The sequence below is a fragment of the Nelumbo nucifera genome, chromosome 8 (assembly GCF_055504915.1).
Source record: "Nelumbo nucifera cultivar China Antique chromosome 8, China Antique-T2T, whole genome shotgun sequence".
In the NCBI taxonomy this organism is placed as follows: domain Eukaryota; kingdom Viridiplantae; phylum Streptophyta; class Magnoliopsida; order Proteales; family Nelumbonaceae; genus Nelumbo; species Nelumbo nucifera.
The window spans coordinates 57,133,511-57,153,079 of NC_142656.1; the positions used below are offsets into that span (position 1 = coordinate 57,133,511).

General features: G+C 39.0%; 1 protein-coding gene across 3 annotated transcripts in view; it reads left to right on the forward strand.

Annotated features, from left to right (window-relative positions):
* LOC104612665 (uncharacterized) overlaps positions 1-19,569 on the forward strand; it is a 130,763-nt gene that overhangs the window by 77,208 nt on the left and 33,986 nt on the right. For all 3 annotated transcript variants that reach the window (XR_016079833.1, XM_088893964.1, XM_088893965.1), the window contains one exon: positions 17,870-17,927. Coding sequence is in view for 2 of the 3 variants with exons in the window: in XM_088893964.1 (XP_088750090.1) it covers positions 17,870-17,927 (58 nt within the window). In the remaining variant the exon portion in view is untranslated. The remainder of the gene's footprint in view (positions 1-17,869; positions 17,928-19,569) is intronic.

Below are 19,569 nucleotides of genomic sequence, written 5' to 3' on the forward strand. Positions count from 1 at the left end.
TTGTGACTTGGAAGAGCAAGAAGTAGACGGTGGTAGCAAGAAGCAGTGCAGAAGCAAAATACAGGGCCATGGCACACACTGCATGTGAACTAGTGTGGTTGAAGAATCTATTGCAGGAAATCGGGTTCTCAGTAAGCAAACCCATGAAGCTATATTGTGACAATCAGGCTGCAATTCACATCTTATCCAACCCAGTTTTCCATGAGAGAACTAAACACATAGAGGTAGATTGTCACTTTGTAAGGGAAAAGGTCATCAATGGTGTGATAAAGACAGAGCATGTGAGAACAGGTGATCAATGAGCAGATTTGTTCACAAAAGGGTTGAATTCAAGGAGAGTGAGCTACATATGTAACAAGCTGGGATTATATAATATATATTTTCCAGCTTGAGGGGGATTGTTAGAGTCAGTTAGAAAAGGGTATTTTCGTCTTTTCTCTTTATGTATTATATTGGCTGTATGTCTCCTCACATGCAGGGGCATTTCAGTCTTTTGTATCTTATAATTTCAAATGCAAAGAATATGGTCGACTGGGTTAGATGAAGAGTCTAACACTTTCTCTCCTTCTTCCTCTTCTTCTTCTTTCTTCTCTTCTCTGTTCGGCTGAACACTTTCAAAAAGTCATTTGGTAGTGGTTGGTAGGAGTTTAACACATTATGCGGACTCTTAAGGTCTAGCATAATATTCGTCAACTATCTTGTTACCTTGCTACAATTGAACGTAATCTTGACAAAGCTATAAATCCTCATGACATTATCTTGTCCAGAGTATAATTGTTTAGCATGATCCCATATTTCTTTAGTAGTGTCAAGAAACATCAAGTTCACACTAATATGTGGTTCCATGTTATCCCAAAGGCAACTCATGATTTGTGCATTCTCTTGTACCCATTCATTGTACTTTGTAGTCTTTGGTTCAGGTTTATTATCCTTAATATACTTCAGCTTACCCCTAGTAGTCAAGTGTACTTCAACCCAGTCTTTTAAAAGCGCAAGGGACAATTTGTGACCGAGGCGCAAAGCAAGGCACACGCCTTTTTGAAGCAAGGTGCAAAAATACAAAAAATGCCAAAAAAATAAAAAAATAAAAAAAGTCAAAAAATGCCAGAAAAACTCAAACAAATGCAAAAAAAAATATTAAACATAACTTTAATAAAAAATACAAACTTAAATTTTAAAATAAATGTTTTAAAAAACCTATTATCTAAAATAAAATACATAAACATAACATGTGAAGTGTATTCAAATGGAAATTTAAAAATAAAATCAAACATATAAAACATTTTCAAGCATGTAAAACCCACGATCTCTTTTTCCCTCAATTGCATTATTTCAAGTATCTAATTTGATGTAAAACAATATTGCATTCCTAATTCTACGAGCCACCTTTGTACTATTCCCCTCGAGGCAAGCCGAAACAAGTCTATGTTAGGGTTTGAAATTCTTAATTCTCACACAAGAAATAACGATTTTATAATTTTAATTGCCTTTTAAGAAGATATTCTATTAGGATAAATGAATGAACAACATTAGTAAATAGGGGGTTCTCGACTTCCCTTGAGGGGTGTGGTCGGGGGTTTGGGGGCGGGTGCCTAGGTTGGGGCCCAAGGCACATCAAGCACACCAAGCATGTACCTTTTGAAAATGCTATGCCTAGGACCTAGGCTAGGCACATATCCTAAAACGTGCCTTGCCTATGCACCTAGGCACGCTTCAAGCATGTCTTTTAAATAACTACCTCAGCCTCCTTCAGATGACCTTGATCTTTTAATTGCACTTCGCAAAGAGAAATGCCATTGTACCTCATCCAATTCTCACTGTATCTCCCAGTTCCTTTCTTATGATCATCTTTCACCATCCTATAAATCTTTTTTGGCATCTATTGTTGCTATTTCTATTCCCAAAACAATACAAGAAGCCTTGTTAGTGCCTGAGTGGAAGGATGCAATAAAGGTAGAAATGGATGCTCTCATTAAAAACTGTTGTTAGGGGCGTTTTTATGAGTGTTTTAGGCACAAGGGGGTTTCTTGGGATTTTTCTTTCATTCATGTTTCCCTCATTTTTGTTCGTTCTCTTCTTTTTCTCCTCTCTCCCTTCCTTCTCTTCTCTCCTAGAATATGTTGTGACTGATTAAAAAAACAATACATGGGAGTTGGTTGATCGGCCTGAAGGGAAGAAGCTTGTTGGGTGTTTACAGTAAAGTATAATGCTGATGGCTCCGTTGAAATATATAAGGCCAAATTGATCGCAAAGGGATTTACACAAACTTATGGCGTAAATTATTTAGAAACTCTTGCACCAATAACCAAGATGAACACTATCAAAGTCCTATTGTCTATTGCTGCAAATTTCTCATGGCCATTGTTCCAAATGGATGTTAAGAATGCCTTCTTCAATGGTGATTTGCAAGAGGAGGTTTACATGGAGTTATCCCCTGGGTTTTATGGTACTGAAGTAGGAAAGAAGGTTTGCTAGCTAAAGAATTTATATGGGCTGAAATAATCTCCAAGAGCTTGGTTTGATAGATATATACTTGCTTTGGAAAAGTTTGGATATGTGCAAGCTCAATCAGATCACACCCTTTTTATTAAGGAAATGGACTCTTCTTTGACACTACTTGTTGTATATGATGTAGATGATATTGTGGTGATAGGGAATGATACTAGTGAGATTGATTCTCTTAAGCAACTACTTCACCATGAGTTTGAAGTGAAAGACTTGGGAGAGTTACGTTGTTTCTTGGGGAGTTAGGAATTAAACCTGTTGACACACCTATTGAGCAGAATCATAAGATAAGTGTAAAAGGTGGTGAGCCCCTAAAAGACAAAGTTATGTTTCAGTGGTTGGTTGGGAAACTTCTTTACTTTTGCCTAACACAAAAAGACATTTCTTATGCCGCCAGTGTTGTCAGTCAGTCTATGCATTCTCCCAAAACCACTCATCTTCTTGTATTTGAAAGGATCATTTCCTATTTGAAGAGATGCCCAAGTAGAGGCATACTGTTCAAGAATAATGGTCACATGAAGGTAGAGGTATACGCAAATGCTGATTGACTGGATGTGTTGATGACAAGAGATCTACCTCTAGGTGTATTGCTTTTGTGGGGGGAAATCTTGTTTCTTGGAGAAGTAAGAAACAAAATGTTGTTGCTCGCTCCAATGCAAAAGTTGAATACAGATCCATGACTAATGGTGTGGTTGAAGTATTATGGTTGAGATCCTTACTTGAGGAGTTAGGCATTGAATATGAGAATCCCTTGATGTTGTACTACAACAATTAGGCCACCATTAGCATCGCTCATGATCCGGTTCAGTATGACAGAACTAAACATATTGAAGTGGACCGACATTCTATCAGAGAGAGGGTTACTTCTCAAGAAGTGTGTCTTCCCTATATCACCTCTGATATGCAGTTTGCTGATCTCTTCACTAAAGCAGTCACGAAGATGAAGTTGGAGGCAGATTTACGCAAGCTAGGAATGACTAATATCTATTCCCATCTTGAGGGGGAGTGTAGAGATATAGAGCAGTAGTTTTTAGTGTGGTCCCACTTATTTTTTATGCTTTTTATGTTATTTCTATTAGTTTGTATATGTTATTTCTTTCTTGTAAGTAAACCCTAGTAGATTCTAGGTCGAAGTAGAGAAGAAGAAGAAGAAAGTTCGGCCAAACTAGAAGAGAGTAAAAAATTCCAACTCCCCTAGCCAACCCACTTGTATTTATTCAAAATCATAGAGTTACAAGAAAGACCATTTTGTCCCTCATTGTAGATGGGACACATAACTTAAACTCAGATACAATAGACCCTTCACTCTTAAGCAGATAAACCAAAATGACCAAAATACCCCTGACTTGAGCATTCTAACACTCCCCCTCAAGCTGGAGAGTATATATCATATAGTCCCAGCTTGTTACAAATGTAATCTATTCTTCTCCGAGACAATCCCTTTGTGAAGAGATCTGCCCACTGATTTCCTGAGCTCACATGAGATGTGGTTATCACCCCACTAATCACTTTCTCTCTTACAAAGTGACAATCAACCTCAATATGCTTAGTTCTCTCATGGAAGACGGGATTGGAAGAGATGTGAACAGAAGCTTGGTTATCACAGTATAGTTTCATGGGTTTGTCAACTGAGAATCTCATCTCTTGTAGCAAGTTCTTCAGCCGTACTAGTTCACATGTGGTATGGGCCATAGCCCTATACTCTGCTTCTGCACTACTTCTTGCCACCACTGTTTGTTTCTTGCTCTTCCAAGTTACAAGATTGCCACCAAGGAAGGTACAATACCCCGTAGTTGATCCCCTGTCTAATATAGAGCCAGCCCAGTCAGCATCTGTGTACCCTACTATCTTTAGAGTTCCTCCATTTTGGTATAACAAACCACGACCTGGAGCACCCTTTAGGTACCTAACAATTCTCATAACAGCTTCCCAGTGAGGAACCCGAGGATGTTGCATAAACTGACTCACCACACACAGCAAATGATATATCTAGTCGGGTAATGGTCAAGTAGTTCAACCTTCTATATCTTCTAGGATCATCAAACTCTTCACCCGCATCAACACTCAACTTGGCATTGAGTTCCATAGAAGTCTCTGCTGGTTTAGCATCTAACAACCCTGTTTCTTCAAGTAGATCAAGAACATATTTTCTTTGACATAGGTTGATCCCATGTTTTGACCTCGCAACCTCTATTCCCAGGAAATACTTCAGCTTCCCCAGATCTTTCGTATTGAAGTGGTCCTATAAGAATTTCTTCAACCTGTCAATTCCATTGTTGTCACTCCCAGTTATGACAATATCATCCACATACACGACTAGCAAGATTTTCCCATCCTTTGAGTTATAGTTGAACACAGAATGATCAACCTGACACTGTTTCATCCCAAAGGCTTTCACCACTTCACTGAACCTGCCAAACCAAGCACGTGGAGATTGTTTCAGTCCATAAATTGCCTTCTTGAGCCTACACACCTTACCAGCCTCCCCCTGAGCAACAAACCCTGGTGGTTGCTCCATATACACTTCCTCAACGAGATCACCATGTAGGAAGGCATTTTTTATGTCAAGTTGTACAAGAGGCCAATCATACATAGCAGCTAATGAAATCAACACCCGAACTGAACCAATCTTAGCCACAGGAGAAAATGTCTCCATATACTCCACACCATACAACTGAGAATAACCCTTGGCCACTAATATCGCCTTCAATCGTTCCACACTGCCATTAGGAAGATACTTCACTGTGTAGACCCATTTACACCCAACAGTGTGCTTTCCGGGAGGAAGAGCGGTGAGTTCCCACGTGTGATTATGTTGTAGAGCAGAGAGTTCTTCTTCCATGGCTTGCCGCCACCCTGGGGAGGTAAGAGCTTCCTGGACAGTCTTGGGGATGGAAACAGATGAGAGTAATGATATAAAATTGCAATGTAAAGCAGAAAGGTGAGCAGTAGAAACATAGTGTGAAATGGGATGAGAAGTACAAGTACGTTTCCGCAGAGCAATAGGAAGATCAAGATCTGAGGGAGAAGGAGTAGTAGCAGGATCTGTCGACAGGGGCTGAAGTGGAGGAGGGTCCAATGCACTTCTGCGGGTATACACTTGAGTGATTGGCGACCTCTTAGTAGTAACAGGCATAGGATGTGCATCTGCAGTAGAAATAGGAGCTACGGGAAGGGTGTCCACAACAAGTACAGGAAGAGGAACCACAGAAGGAGAGGAAGAGGCCCCAGCATCTGAGAAAAACGGAACTGATTCAAAGAAGGTGACATCAGAGCACACAAACGATTTATGGGATTTAGGGTTATAACAGTTATACCCTTTCTGAGTCCTCGAGTAGCCAAGAAAGATACACTTAGTAGCTCGAGCATCTAGCCTGTCTACCCTAGGCCCCAAGTGTTGAACAAAACAAACACAGCCAAAGACTCTTGGGATGAGAGGAAATGGAGACAAAGTGGGAAACAATACGGAGAAAGGGTATTGACTTCCAAGGATTGACATGGGTATCCGATTGATCAGAAAACAGGATGTGAGAACAGCATCACTCCAAAAAGGCTTTGGGACATTCATATTGATCATCAAGGATCGAGCAGTTTCAAGAAGATGTCGATTTTTCCGTTCAGCTACACCGTTCTGTTGTGGGGTGTAGGCACAAGAAGTTTGATGAATTATCCCATGATGTTCTAGGTATTGCTGAAATGGTGAGGAGTTGTATTCTTTGGCATTATCGGAGCGAAGAATTTTAATATGAACACCAAATTGAGTGCATATTTCAGCATAAAATTTTTGAAAAATAGAGAACAATTCACTACGGTCTTTCATAAGATAAATCCATGTCATCCTTGAAAAGTCATCAACAAAGATTACAAAGTACTTATACCCATTGTATGACACCACTTTAATTAGACCCCATACATCAGAATGAACTAAAGAAAAAGGACTTGAGACACGACTATCAACTCTTGGACTAAATGAGATTCTGATGTTTTCCCAATTGGCATGACTCACAATCTAACGATGAAAGATGACTCAAGGAAGGAACCAGCAACTTCAGAGTCTTGAGAGAAGGATGACCAAGTCTGCAGTGCCATTGAAGAGGAGTAAGAGATGATTGAAAGGCTACTGGAGGGCCACCACCATCAAGGTAATACAATCCACCTGCTTCATGCCCTCCACCAATCTTCCTCCCCGTCTTGAGATCCTGAAACACACAAGAAGAAGGATAGAAGGTTATAGAACAATTAAGAGACTTGGTTAATCTACTAACAGACATAAGGTTAAAAGGGAACTTAGGGACAAATAAAACAGATGATAAAGACAAGGAGGAGATATCAACATCACCAACACCACAGATAGGAGATGTAGAACCATTAGCAAGTGTAACTGTTTGAGATGTGGAGGAGCGAGAAAGGGAAGAAAATACATCAAGAGTCCCAGACATATGGTCCGAGGCTCCGGAGTCAATAATCCAGTGAGAGGCTTTGGAAGCTAAGCAAGCCATACCTGAATGGGCCAGTGTAGCGGTGTTCTGTTGAGATGTTTGAAGGAACTGCTCATATACTGCACGCGGTACACTCACCATTTCCTTCCCAGAAGCACAAGCATATGTGGAGGGGATTGGGTCAGTTTGCTGGCTTTCAGTAATTGTGCCACTACTCTTAGTCATAGCATGGTTAGCCCAAGTGTTGGGTGGACCATGCAAATCATAGTAGAAATTAACTGTGTGCCCCTCTAAACCACAATGTGTACACTTTCTTTGGGCACTACTCCTTCCTTTTCCACGGCCTCCAATCCGGCCACCAGCCCGGCTAAACATGTGACCACCACGGTTGCTTGGGAGTCCACTACTACCACCACCACTTCTATTCCCACGACCACCCCCTTTAGCACTACCAAACCAGATCTTTCAGAGAGAGAAGAATGTTCTACCGACTCAATGGATGTCCTCTTAAGACGGGCAAAAACTTCTTCAAGTGAGGGGAGAGCAGATCCCCCCAATATTTGTGCTCTGACAGGCTCATACTCAGCCTTCAAACCCACAAGAAATCTTATCACATCAAGTTGCTCACGTTGTTGTTGTTGGATCTGAACATCTGATGTTAGGGGGTGATACACATTGAGCTCATTACGGATGTTCCTCAAACTTTTATAGTACTCTTCTAAGCTTTGACTCCCTTGCTTCAAATTGAAGTACTCTTGGTACAACTGATACACCCTAGTTGTATTGTCTTATCCAAAGTACAGCTTCTTAGCATGATCCCAGATTTCCTTAACTGTATCTAGGAACATGAAGTTCACACTAATCTTTGGTTCCATGCTGTTCCAGAGCCATGTCATTATCTATGCATCTTCTTGTTCCCAATCACTGAACCCAGGGGAATCAGAGAGAGGTTTCTCCTCTCTCACATGTTTTACCTTCCTCTTGGCCTTCAAGAACACCTCCACAGATTTTGCCCATGGTACATAATTCTCACCATTCAACTTGATGGATGTCATTTGAACACTTGGATAGTCTAGAGAAAGCATGACACCTGTTTTGTTGTCATTCCCGTCTTCAAATGAAGCCATTTTAATTATTTCACCTTCAAATATACAACACAACCTCACACACTTTCACAAGACTTATCTCACTTATAACACCACCAACTCCAAATTCTTCAAATGCAAATTACACACCACACACTAAGGCTGAAATCACTCAGTCATCACATCAAACACCTGGACTGCACACTGCAGAACCATTCACCATCAACACACTAAGGCTGAAATCACTCAGTCATTACATCGAACACTTGTTCTTCATTCTGCAGAACTGATTACACACAAGGTCTAGGATTCCACTTTTAAGTATTTAGAATCATAGACTGTTGGAAGATTTCTGTAATTATGTATTATATTTGATTATGTGCTATTTTAGGTAGTTGAGAGATTTGTGAGTTGTACAAATTTTTGGGAATCAGTTTTATCTTTCCTTTAATTAGGGAGATTTGTTACCTAGTTTGTATCCTTCAATTAGGGAGATTTGTTACCTAGTTTGTATCCTTTAATTAGGGAGATTTGTTACCTAGTTTGTATCCTAGAGAGAGCTATAAATTCCGATGTACAGAAGCACAATAAGATATCCCATTCTTCATATCTTTCTGTCTCTTCTTTAGGGTATCAGAGCAGAAAAGACCTAGGGTTTGTTTCTGCGTTTCTGTCCCTAAAAAATGTCCGAAGTCACGTCCAGTTTTCAGCCTCCTCAGCCTTCTCAACCTAAGCCCCAGATTGTCCGGAATCTACCTGAAAATCACCCTATTCAAATCACTACAATCAGACTGAATGGTGACAACTTTCTCCAGTGGTCACAATCTGTTCGCATGTATCTCAGAGGGAGAGGGAAAATTGGCTATATCATAGGAGACACGAAGAAGCCTGATGTGAAGGATCCAGCCTATGCTGTTTGGGATGCTGAAAATCCCATGGTGATGACATGGTTGGTTAACTCCATGACTGAAGAGATAGGGGCAAATTATCTCTGCTATTCTACAGCCAAGGAATTATGGGACAATGTCTCACAGATGTACTCTGATTTAGGGAATCAATCCCAAGTGTACAAATTAACTCTACAACTCGGAGATATTCGCCAAGGTGAGAATTCTATGACTAAGTATTTTAATTCTCTTAAGAGAATTTGGCAGGACCTAGACTTATTCAACGATTACGAGTGGAAGTCACCTGATGACTGCAATTATTACAAGAAGATGGTGAATGTTGGGCGAGTCTTCAAGTTTCTTGCAGATTTAAACGTTGAATTCGATGAGGTTCGTGGCCAAATTATTGGAAGAAACCCTCTGCTCCCAATCGGTGAGGTATTTGCAGAAGTACGTAGAGAAGAAAGCCAGAGACAAGTGATGCTTGGAAAGAAGGCTGCAGGTACAACCGGACCTGTGGAAGAGTCTGCCTTGATTATTTCCGAGGCCCAAGTCAGTCGAAAGTCAGCCCAAAATCAGCAGGTTGGAGACAAGAATAACCTACGTTGTGATTACTATGGGAAACCTCGCCATACCCGAGAGAATTGCTACAAACTGCACAGGAGACCATCCAATGGCAGGGCGAACAAACCTGGTGAACAGAATATACCTACAACAAACGATGTTGAATCATCTCCATTCAGTAAAGAGCAAATAGTCATCTTCTTAAACTTCTAAAATCCTATCCGTCACCTAATACTCCTATCGGGTCTATGGCACAAACAGGTAGCAATTCTTTGGCACTCTCAATTCTAGGAAAATCCGGTCCTTGGATCATAGATTCAGGGGCCTCCGATCATATGACAAGCTGCTCTAACTTATTTAGTTTTTATTATCCTTGTTCTGGTATTGAAAAAGTGAGAACAGCTTATGGTAGTCTTTCATCTATTGCAGGCAAAGGAAACATTAAAATTTCAGAAAAAAATTACTCTGAAATCTGTTTTACATGTTCCAAAACTTGCCTGCAATCTTCTTTCTGTCAGTAGATTGTCGAAAGATACTAACTGCTCCATTCTTTTTCTTCCTTCCACTTGTATTTTTCAGGACCAGAACTCGGGGAAGACGATTGGAACTGCTAGAGAGATAAATGGACTCTACTACTTTGATGAAACCGCTATTGGTAATAAAAAAGTTCATGGTTTAAGTAGTACGAGTTTAATCACTGTCTGTGATCAAGTTATATTATGGCATAGAAGATTAGGGCATCCTAGTTTTCCATATCTCACATTTGTTTCCTAAATTGTTTAAAGGAATTGATTGGTCAAAACTTCATTGTGAGGCTTGTCATTTGGCTAAAGATCATCATGTTTTATTTCCAATAAAACCTTATTTTGCCTCAAAACCATTTTATTTGGTACATAGTGATGTTTGGGGCCCATCTAAGGTTAACACACTTTCTGGAAAAAAATTGTTTGTGACTTTTATTGATGACCATACAAGGGTATGTTGGGTTTACTTGTTGGAGAGGAAATCAGAGGTTGAACAAAGATTTAAAGAATTTTTCCTAATGATTGAAAATCAATTTCAAACCAAAATTGTTATTCTAAGATCAGATAATGGGACTGAATACTTTAACAAATACTTAGGAACATTTCTGACCGAAAAATGTATTATCCATCAATCAACTTGTCGTGACACACCACAACAGAATGGAATTGCTGAAAGAAAAAATAGGCACCTTCTTGAGGTAGTTAGAGCCATCATGTTTTCTATGAATGTACCTGAATATCTCTGGGGAAATGCTCTCCTAACTGCATGTTACCTGATAAATAGAATGCCATCTCGAGTTTTAAAATATGAAACTCCTTTACAGAATCTGAAAAACCGTTTTCCCACATCTCGAATAACCACGGATCTTCCTTTAAAAGTGTTTGGTTGTGTTTGTTATGTGTATATACCAAATGTTTTTCGATCAAAACTGGATCCAAAAGCTGAAAAATGTGTGTTTCTTGGTTATGCATCTAATAAAAAAGGGTACAAATGCTTTAATCCAGTTACAAAGAAATTTTTTGAGAGTATGGATGTACACTTTGTTGAGGACCAACCTTTCTTTCAAAAAAAAATCTCTTCAGGGGGAGAACATAAGTAAGGAAGATAATTTTTGGGAAACTTTACCTATTCTAGAAGAATTTATACCTTTGATTAATTTTGATAAGCAAGTTTTGAAAACAATTGTTGAAAGAATGGAACCTAGTGATAGTACTCTTAATCTAAATTTTCCAGATACTACATTATCAGAGACAAGGGGAGAAGTACTTCAAATGGATCACAATCCTCATCCTAAGCTTCAGTTTTATACCAGGAAGAGGTTTCACAAAAGTACTACTGTTCCAGTTGTTCCTACAGAAGAAGTCCAATCTAATTTGTCGAGTGAAGGTCCTACAACTTAGAGTAATCCTTCTTCTACTCCTATTCCGTCTTTATCCAATGATTTTCCTAACCTGTCCTCTTCAGATCTTGACATTCCAATTGCATTAAGAAAAGGTACCCGAGCTTGCACAAAACATCCTATTGCAAAATACTTGTCATATGAGAAATTATCACATACTCATAAAGCTTTTGTGTCTAGGATTTCTAATCTGTATGTGCCAAGAACTATTCAGGAAGCATTAGATGATCCGTAGTGGAGGTTAGCTATGATGGAAGAGATGAATGCTCTTAGGAAAAGTAATACGTGGAGTATTACTGATCTACCCCATGACAAGAAGACAGTCAGGTGCAAATGGGTGTTTACAGTGAAGTGCAAGGCTGACGGAAGTGTGGAGAGATACAAAGCAAGACTCGTAGCAAAAGGATTTACCCAAACTCATGGTATAGACTACCAAGAGACTTTTGCTCCTGTTGCTAAAATTAACTCTATCATAATACTTCTTTCTCTTGCAGTTAATTTTAACTGGCCAATTCGTCAGTTCGATGTCAAAAATGCATTCTTGAATGGAGACCTAAAGGAAGAAGTATATATGGACCTACCACCAGGATTTGAAGAAAGTCTTGGAAGAGGCAAAGTTTGCAGGTTAAAAAAATCCCTATATGGGCTAAAGCAATCACCAAGAGCTTGGTTTGAACGATTTGGGGGTGCAGTAAGGCGGCACTTCTCACAGAGTCAAGCTGATCATACTTTATTTTTCAAGCACTCCACCGAAGGTAAAATAGCTATTTTGATAGTGTATATAGACGATATTATCATGACTGGGGATGATTTATTTGAAATCAACAAGTTGAAGAATAAGCTTGAGGCTGAATTTGACATTAAAGATCTGGGAAAACTTAAATATTTTCTCGGAATGGAGTTTGCAAGGTCCAAGGAGGGAATCTTTATCAATCAACGCAAATACATTCTTGATTTGCTCAAGGAGACAGGGATGACAGGTTGTAAAGGCATAGAAACTCCAATGGACCCAAATATGAAGTTAAAAGCAGCAATAGCAAAGATTAGTTGGAAGACTAATCTATTTGTCACACACAAGACCTGACATAGCATTTGCAGTAAGTGTAGTAAGTCAGTTTATGCATTCACCTGGACCTACTCACTTTGAAGCTGTGTTCAGGATTTTGAGATAACTGAAAGGAACTCTGGGGAACGGACTCTTGTTCAAAAATAGGGATCATCTCCAAGTCGAAGCCTACACAGATGTAGATTGGGCAGGTGATAAAAATGATAGAAGATCTACTTCAGGTTACTGCACTTTGGTAGGAGGGAATTTGGTCACCTGGAGAAGCAAAAAACAGAGTGTTGTAGCAAGGAGTAGTGCAGAGGCAGAATTCCGCTCTGTTGCACATGGCTTTTGTGAAGTGTTATGGATCAAAAGGCTCCTAGAAGAGTTGAAGGTTCCTACACCAACACCTATTAAAGTCTATTGTGATAACAAGGCAGCTATTTCCATAGCTCATAATCCAGTTCTACATGACAGAACAAAGCATGTAGAAGTGGATAAACATTTCATCAAGGAGAAGATAGACAGTGGTGTGATATGCATGTCCTACATACCCACCACGAGCCAAGTAGCAGACATTCTCACCAAAGGGCTTCCTAGGGCGCAGTATGAGAACTTAGTTAGCAAGCTTGCCTTGAGTGATATATTCATGCCAGCTTGAGGGGGAGTGTTGGAAGATTTCTGTAATTATGTATTATATTTGATTATGTGCTATTTTAGGTAGTTGAGAGATTTGTGAGCTGTACAAATTTTTAGGAATCAGTTTTATCTTTCCTTTAATTAGGGAGATTTGTTACCTAGTTTGTATCCTTTAATTAGGGAGATTTGTTGCCTAGTTTGTATCCTAGAGAGAGCTATAAATTCTGATGTACAGAAGCACAATAAGATATCCCATTCTTCATATCTTTCTGTCTCTTCTTTATAGACACACCAATCACCACGACATAATCACCACCACACCACTGCTGTCGTGAACTTCAGCAGTCGACAACTCTTCTTTCAGCACACATATGAGGAAAAATGCAGAGGAACACGACTGATATGCATATCAGTCACACCAAGCTCCACAACAACCAACTTTTGAAGCAAAACAAAAAAAAACATTCACAGTCCCTTACTTGAACACACGACAGCAGTGTTCATACCTGTCCACATTCAGCCCTCTTCGTACATTGTATAGAGGGTTTAGTATACCACTTCAACGACCACCACGACAGCGACCGGAGGCATTCTCACCTCCAGGCCCACAAAACGACAGCTCCTTTTCAGCCCCTATCGAACCTCCACTCAGGTCAGCCGAAAAATGAAGATTACTGTGAGAGTTGGCGGCGAACCCAGAAAGAGAACAGCAGCAAGAAAGAATGAAAGTAAGAGAAAGGAGAATATGACCTTACTGCTCTGATACCATGTAAGTAAACCCTAGTAGATTCTAGGTCGAAGTAGAGAAGAAGAAAGAAAGGAGAAAGAAGAAGAAAGTTCGGCCAGACTAGAAGAGAGTAAAAAATTCCAACTCCCCTAGCCGACCCACTTGTATTTATTCAAAATCATAGAGTTACAAGAAAGACCATTTTGTCCCTCATAGTAGATGGGACACAACTTAAACTCAGATACAATAGACCCTTCACTCTCAAGCAGATAAACCAGAATGACCAAAATACCCCTGACTCGAGCATTCTAACATTTCTCATATCAGTGGTAGGGGTATTAGTGGAGTTACACATGTTTTAATTTGCAAACATATAAATAGATGGATGGAACGGCAGGTCCATAACTAACTGTGCCCTTTTTCTCTTCTCTTCTTCTCCTCTCTTCTTCTCTTCTATTCTCTGCTTTTATTTTCTCTTTTCTTATTGACACTTATAACCCTTTTGAGTGAGAGAGTAGCCAAGGAAATTTCCACGGGTGGCTTTGGGGTCAAGTTTAGTCATTTTTTGGTCAGTGACATGAATAAAACATACACAACCAAAAACCTTCGGAGGTAGAGAAGAAATAACTTGATTAGGACAAAGAACAGAGAAGGTGATCTTCATACCGAGTACCTTGGATGGCATCTTATTTATGAGGTACGAGGTTGCGAGAACATCATGTGACCAAAATTTTTTTGGAATTTTATGCTGAAACAATAATGCACAAGTAGTCTCAAGTAAATGGCAATTCTTTCTCTCAGCTACCCCATTTTGTTGTGAGGTGTAAGTGCAAGATTATTGATGTATGATTCCTTTGTCTTCAAGAATACTTTATCAAACAATTCAGGAAACAAAGTTTTCAATGATGAAAAAGAGAAATGGACATGTCTAGTATGCCAAAAAACTCTAGAGATCAGCTCTTGACTATTGCAACCATCCCCACTAGATGCCTGTAGAGTAGCACCAATATCTTCATTCAGGTAGTAGAGACCCCCAGCTTCACAACCACTCCCAGTCACTCGTCTCGTCAACTGGTCCTGAAAACACAATGAGTAGGGAAGAAAGTCGCACATCAATCTAAATCTTTGGTAATCTTAGAAACTAATAACAAATTTGTAGTAAAGCTAGGAACATGTAACCCATGAATATGGTGGAGGGGGTTGAGTGGCATTCAAAGCAGAAGCTATACCTGACTTAGCAAATGAGGATTGTTTCAGTCAAACTATAACTCGGTTAAGAATGTCTACCTCCTCAGCAGTAAAGTCTGGAAAGCTAGAGTTGGGAGTAGTGGTCTGTCCCGAATGCATAGAAGCACATGAAGGGCCACTCTTCTTTCCACTATGAGCCACATTTGAGCTAGCCACATATCCAACACCACTGCAGTTTTTATATGGCTTCCGTTCTTTATTTAACGCAGCTGATTTGAGGTGGGGATACAGAATCCAGAATGTGTCCTTGGTACGTTTTTCTCCTCCACAATGACTACACTTAAAGTTTCTTTTGCCACCATTTTTATTTCCTTTACCAGTGCTGATTGTTTAGTAGGCTGAAAACGAGTTTCACTCATCACTTTTCTTCTCAGTTCTTCATTTCTTATTAAATAGAAAACATGCTGCAGATTAGGTAACTCATCCCTCAAAGGAGAGAATTAGCCCTACAAGAAACTTAAATATCCGACCTTCCTCAATCTGTTTATCATGATTTTCTTTATCTTTGGTGCTCTCCCAGTCTAAAATCAGGTGGTGATCAAGTTCCTCCCAAAGACCCTCCAGTGTTGCAAAGTAGGTTGCCACAGAGAGGTCTCCTTGGTTCATAGCTGCACTGTCCTGGTTCAGCCTATACACCCGAGCAAAATTCTTTCTCTGTCCATTTGTTTTTTGAAGCTTGTCTCATATTTTATATGTTGTGCTATAATTCTGTACGGTTCTTGCAATCTTGGGTGTCATAGATTGGAGAAGCCAAGAAATCACAGTGGATTCTCCCTACACCAAAATTTATACTCTGGTTTACCAGCCTTTGGCTCAGTGACCTGTCTATTAATGTGTCCTTGCATTCCTCTAGTGATAATAGCAAGCTTAGCCAAAATATCCCATTCAGCATAGTTGAATTCATCCAACTTACTATTTGGTAATTTGAAAGGTAGGGCTGTCAAAAATAGGAAGCATCTCTCCTTGTTTTCCTCTAACGAAACCTCACTGGTTGTAGACATTCTTGACAGTAGGTACCAAATGTCACACCCAACAACACAAGGGAAAAATACCAAAGAAACAAATATAGCAAGGGAGAATACAGTTTACCTTCTGGAAAACCTAAAACTAGGAATAGGCCAAGGAAAAACAGTTCCTCAAGATTCAAAAAGAGGAAAACGTTGCACAGTAATAGTTTTCTGAAGCAGTAACCTCTGGAAGATTATACTTCTTGTTGTAACAGACTTTCAGCTAGTTCCCCTTTGCTGTAAAACCCTAGACCTGAACTCAGGTCTTAACTGCTCCTTTTCTTACCCTAACAGGGCATAAACAAAATTTCTTAGGGTTAGAGGAAGACAAACAGGTGCTCTAGGAGTCCATGAACAGTCTAGAACTTCAGCTCTCCTGGGTTGGACGTGAAGACAAAGAAAAATATCAAGAAACAAGAGAAGAGGCTCTGATTCTTCAAGAGAAAGCTTCTAGTGCTCTGATACCATGTAGTCTGTTGAGGAAGAATGAAGAAGAAGAGAAGAATGGAACAGCCTAAGATGTTTTGAGAATGGGGCGGCTTTCTCTCCTGCTCTACCCAGAAATTTACATTAAGGTTTAAAAGAAAAGAAATACATAAAAGCCCCTTATTAGGTGGGCTGAGAAAAACAAAAGAAACACATAATGTACAAGGCCCAGGCCCACTACTAACCAAAACAACACTTAAGCCCACTAACATATTATGTCTCATAACAGGTAATACAAGTATTACAAAAATAGCTTCTAATCTCATTTTTAATGAGAGGAGTAAACACATTGAGGTGGATTGCACTTCATTTAGGACATATTTCTTGCTGACTTTATCACTCTTCCACATGTAGCCTTGGACATGCAGATTGCTGACATATTCATAAATGCAATGACTGGATCCATACATCTCTTGTTGGCAAACTAATGCTTATGTCTACGCATTCGTTTGAGGGGGAGTGTGGAGATTTTAGGACTTAATAACACTTTGTATACTGTATTATTATAGTCCTTGTTGTATCTAGTCTCTTTATTCTTTATTTCACTTTCTCTTCAGCCCTATAAGGGCATTCTTATAACTGTAGATATATTATATTATAAAAGAGACTCTTTGAGGTGGTCGATTTTTTCTTGACACCCTTAATTCAGTTTTGTGCTCTTCTGCTGTTTACTGTTATGACTAGGAAGGTTGTCATTATCCACTGTTGCATTAGTTACGATTGTTGTTGCTGATAAAAAAACATTTAGAATTCTTGAAAAAATCTTCCATATGTGCAACTCTGAAGTTTGAAAATTTATCTAGATAATATCTTAGGTCATATGTCCTTGGACATTGTATTATCTGATGAATAGTTGCTTTTGGTTGTTCTAGTCCCTTGTAACCGATGTATTGTAGTTGAAATCTCCTCCCATTCTTGTGAACTTTTTATTCCTCAACAAAATTTTACTTTACTATAAATAAATCCCCTGGACAAAATTATCACAATATTACAGATAGGATAGGGTTTTGATTCAACGAAGGGGCCTTCACATGAGATGGTATTGTCTAATGTCAGGTTACAATCTACTTAAATAGTTAAATTTTATTGATAGTAATTGCAAACACCCAAAAAAGGTAATGCATGTTTCCAGATTTGCAATGTATTGATCTTTTTCAGTTGACCATAAAATCTTCCCTAAACTGGTGCAAGTGCCATGTAAGAAGTTACTTATACAAAGGATAAAAATGGGTCCATTATTTCTTTCAAGTTAGTCAGACCTAGGAAGGCATCTTTTTGCATGTTTTATTGAATTATCTTTACTTATTTGGCAGCAAAGATCAGCTAAGCAAGTGTGGTCTTGATGGATCTTTGTATGCAACTATTGACAAGGTAAGCTATCTATTTGCATGACTATCTACAATCTGTAATTCTAATAAACGTTGTAAGATATTGTTGCAATAAATTGTTGTTGACTTGCAGAAAGGTATATTTTATAGTAAAATGAAAATATAAAAGAAAAGAAAAAGAAGTATATAAGAAATTTATGGGCATTAGAGCCCCAAAAAGATAAGAAGACAAAGCTGGAGTGAAATATAAAAAGATCAGCCCCTTGCAACAAATATACTGCCCTCTGTACAAAGGCTCCCCACTTCTAAAATCTACCAATTAAACATAAGAAAGAATTGAACCAATCAAGATATCAAAAGCATCCCACTGCTGTTCTAAAAGCCAATTGGGAGACTTGATTTTTTTCTCCTCAGTCAGCAGGCCTCTTCTCCAAAACCAGCTATTCCTAACAAACTGGGGTTATATGATTTGTACATTACAGATTAAGTGAGAATGTTAGAGGGAGTGTGGGGTTTAAGTTATTTCCATCTTTTTGTCTGTTTTTTATTTCTTTTCTTGGCATCAATTTCTTCCTCAGAAGCACAATGACAGCCAATCTCAGCCTTTGTATCACTGAAAGTAGTTCAGCTTGAATGAGTTGCCATTACTGAAAGGGCTAGAACTAATTGTGGAACCTCACCTCAAGGAATTTTAAAAGGTCCCTCTAAAATAAGAACTTTTTACATGTAACAGAAGACAAATAGTAAGAGGCAATAATTTTCTACTCTAGCTAATTATCAAAAAAAAACATTTCTACTGTAGCTGTTGACTAGGGTAGAAACAGAAAAGAATTCTATAATGATGCCTTAGCAGGAAAAAATATATATCATCATCATCTAAGCCTTGTCCCATCTATATGGGGTTGGCTACATGAATTATGGGTGTTTAAATCATTACTCATTACTTCCACCCATGTCCTTTTCGGTCTGTCCCTAGAACTTATATCCCCTTCAACTTGTAACAGATCACTTTTTCTAACAAGTGCTGTAGATGATCTTCTATGCACATGACTAAACTATCTCAATCTACTTTCTCTCATTTTGACACCTATTGGAGATACTCCTAGGTTCCTTTGTATGATTTCATTTCTAGCCATCAATCGCATTCACGTTTCTGCCACTCATTTTTTGGACATGCTGTTTTTTAATTGCCAAACATTCCGCTCCATACAGCAGAAAGTAGACTGAGATGGTTAGAAATGAAGAAACCTGGGAGTAGCTAGGACTGGGTTAGAAATGAAGTGATACAAAGGAACCTAAGAGTAGTTCCGATAGGTGATAAAACGAGAGAAAGTAGATGGTTTCTTATATGCATAAAAGAGCATCTACAGCACCTGTTAGAAAAAGTGATTTGTTACAAATTGAAGGGGCTAGAAGAGCTAGATGCAGACCAAAAAGGACTTGATAGAAGTAATAAGAAATGAATTTAAGCGCCCGTATGGATATGGCACTGAATAGAACGGAATGGCAAAGTAGCATTCATGTAGCTGACCTCATATGGTTAGAACAAGGCTTAGATGATTATGATGATGAGTCATAGAAGAATTGACTAAACATATTTAAGAGCTTGTCCCATGGTGGCTGATGTTTGCTGTCTAGCTGATGACATAGTATTAATTGATGAAACTAGCAAAGGATTAAATGCA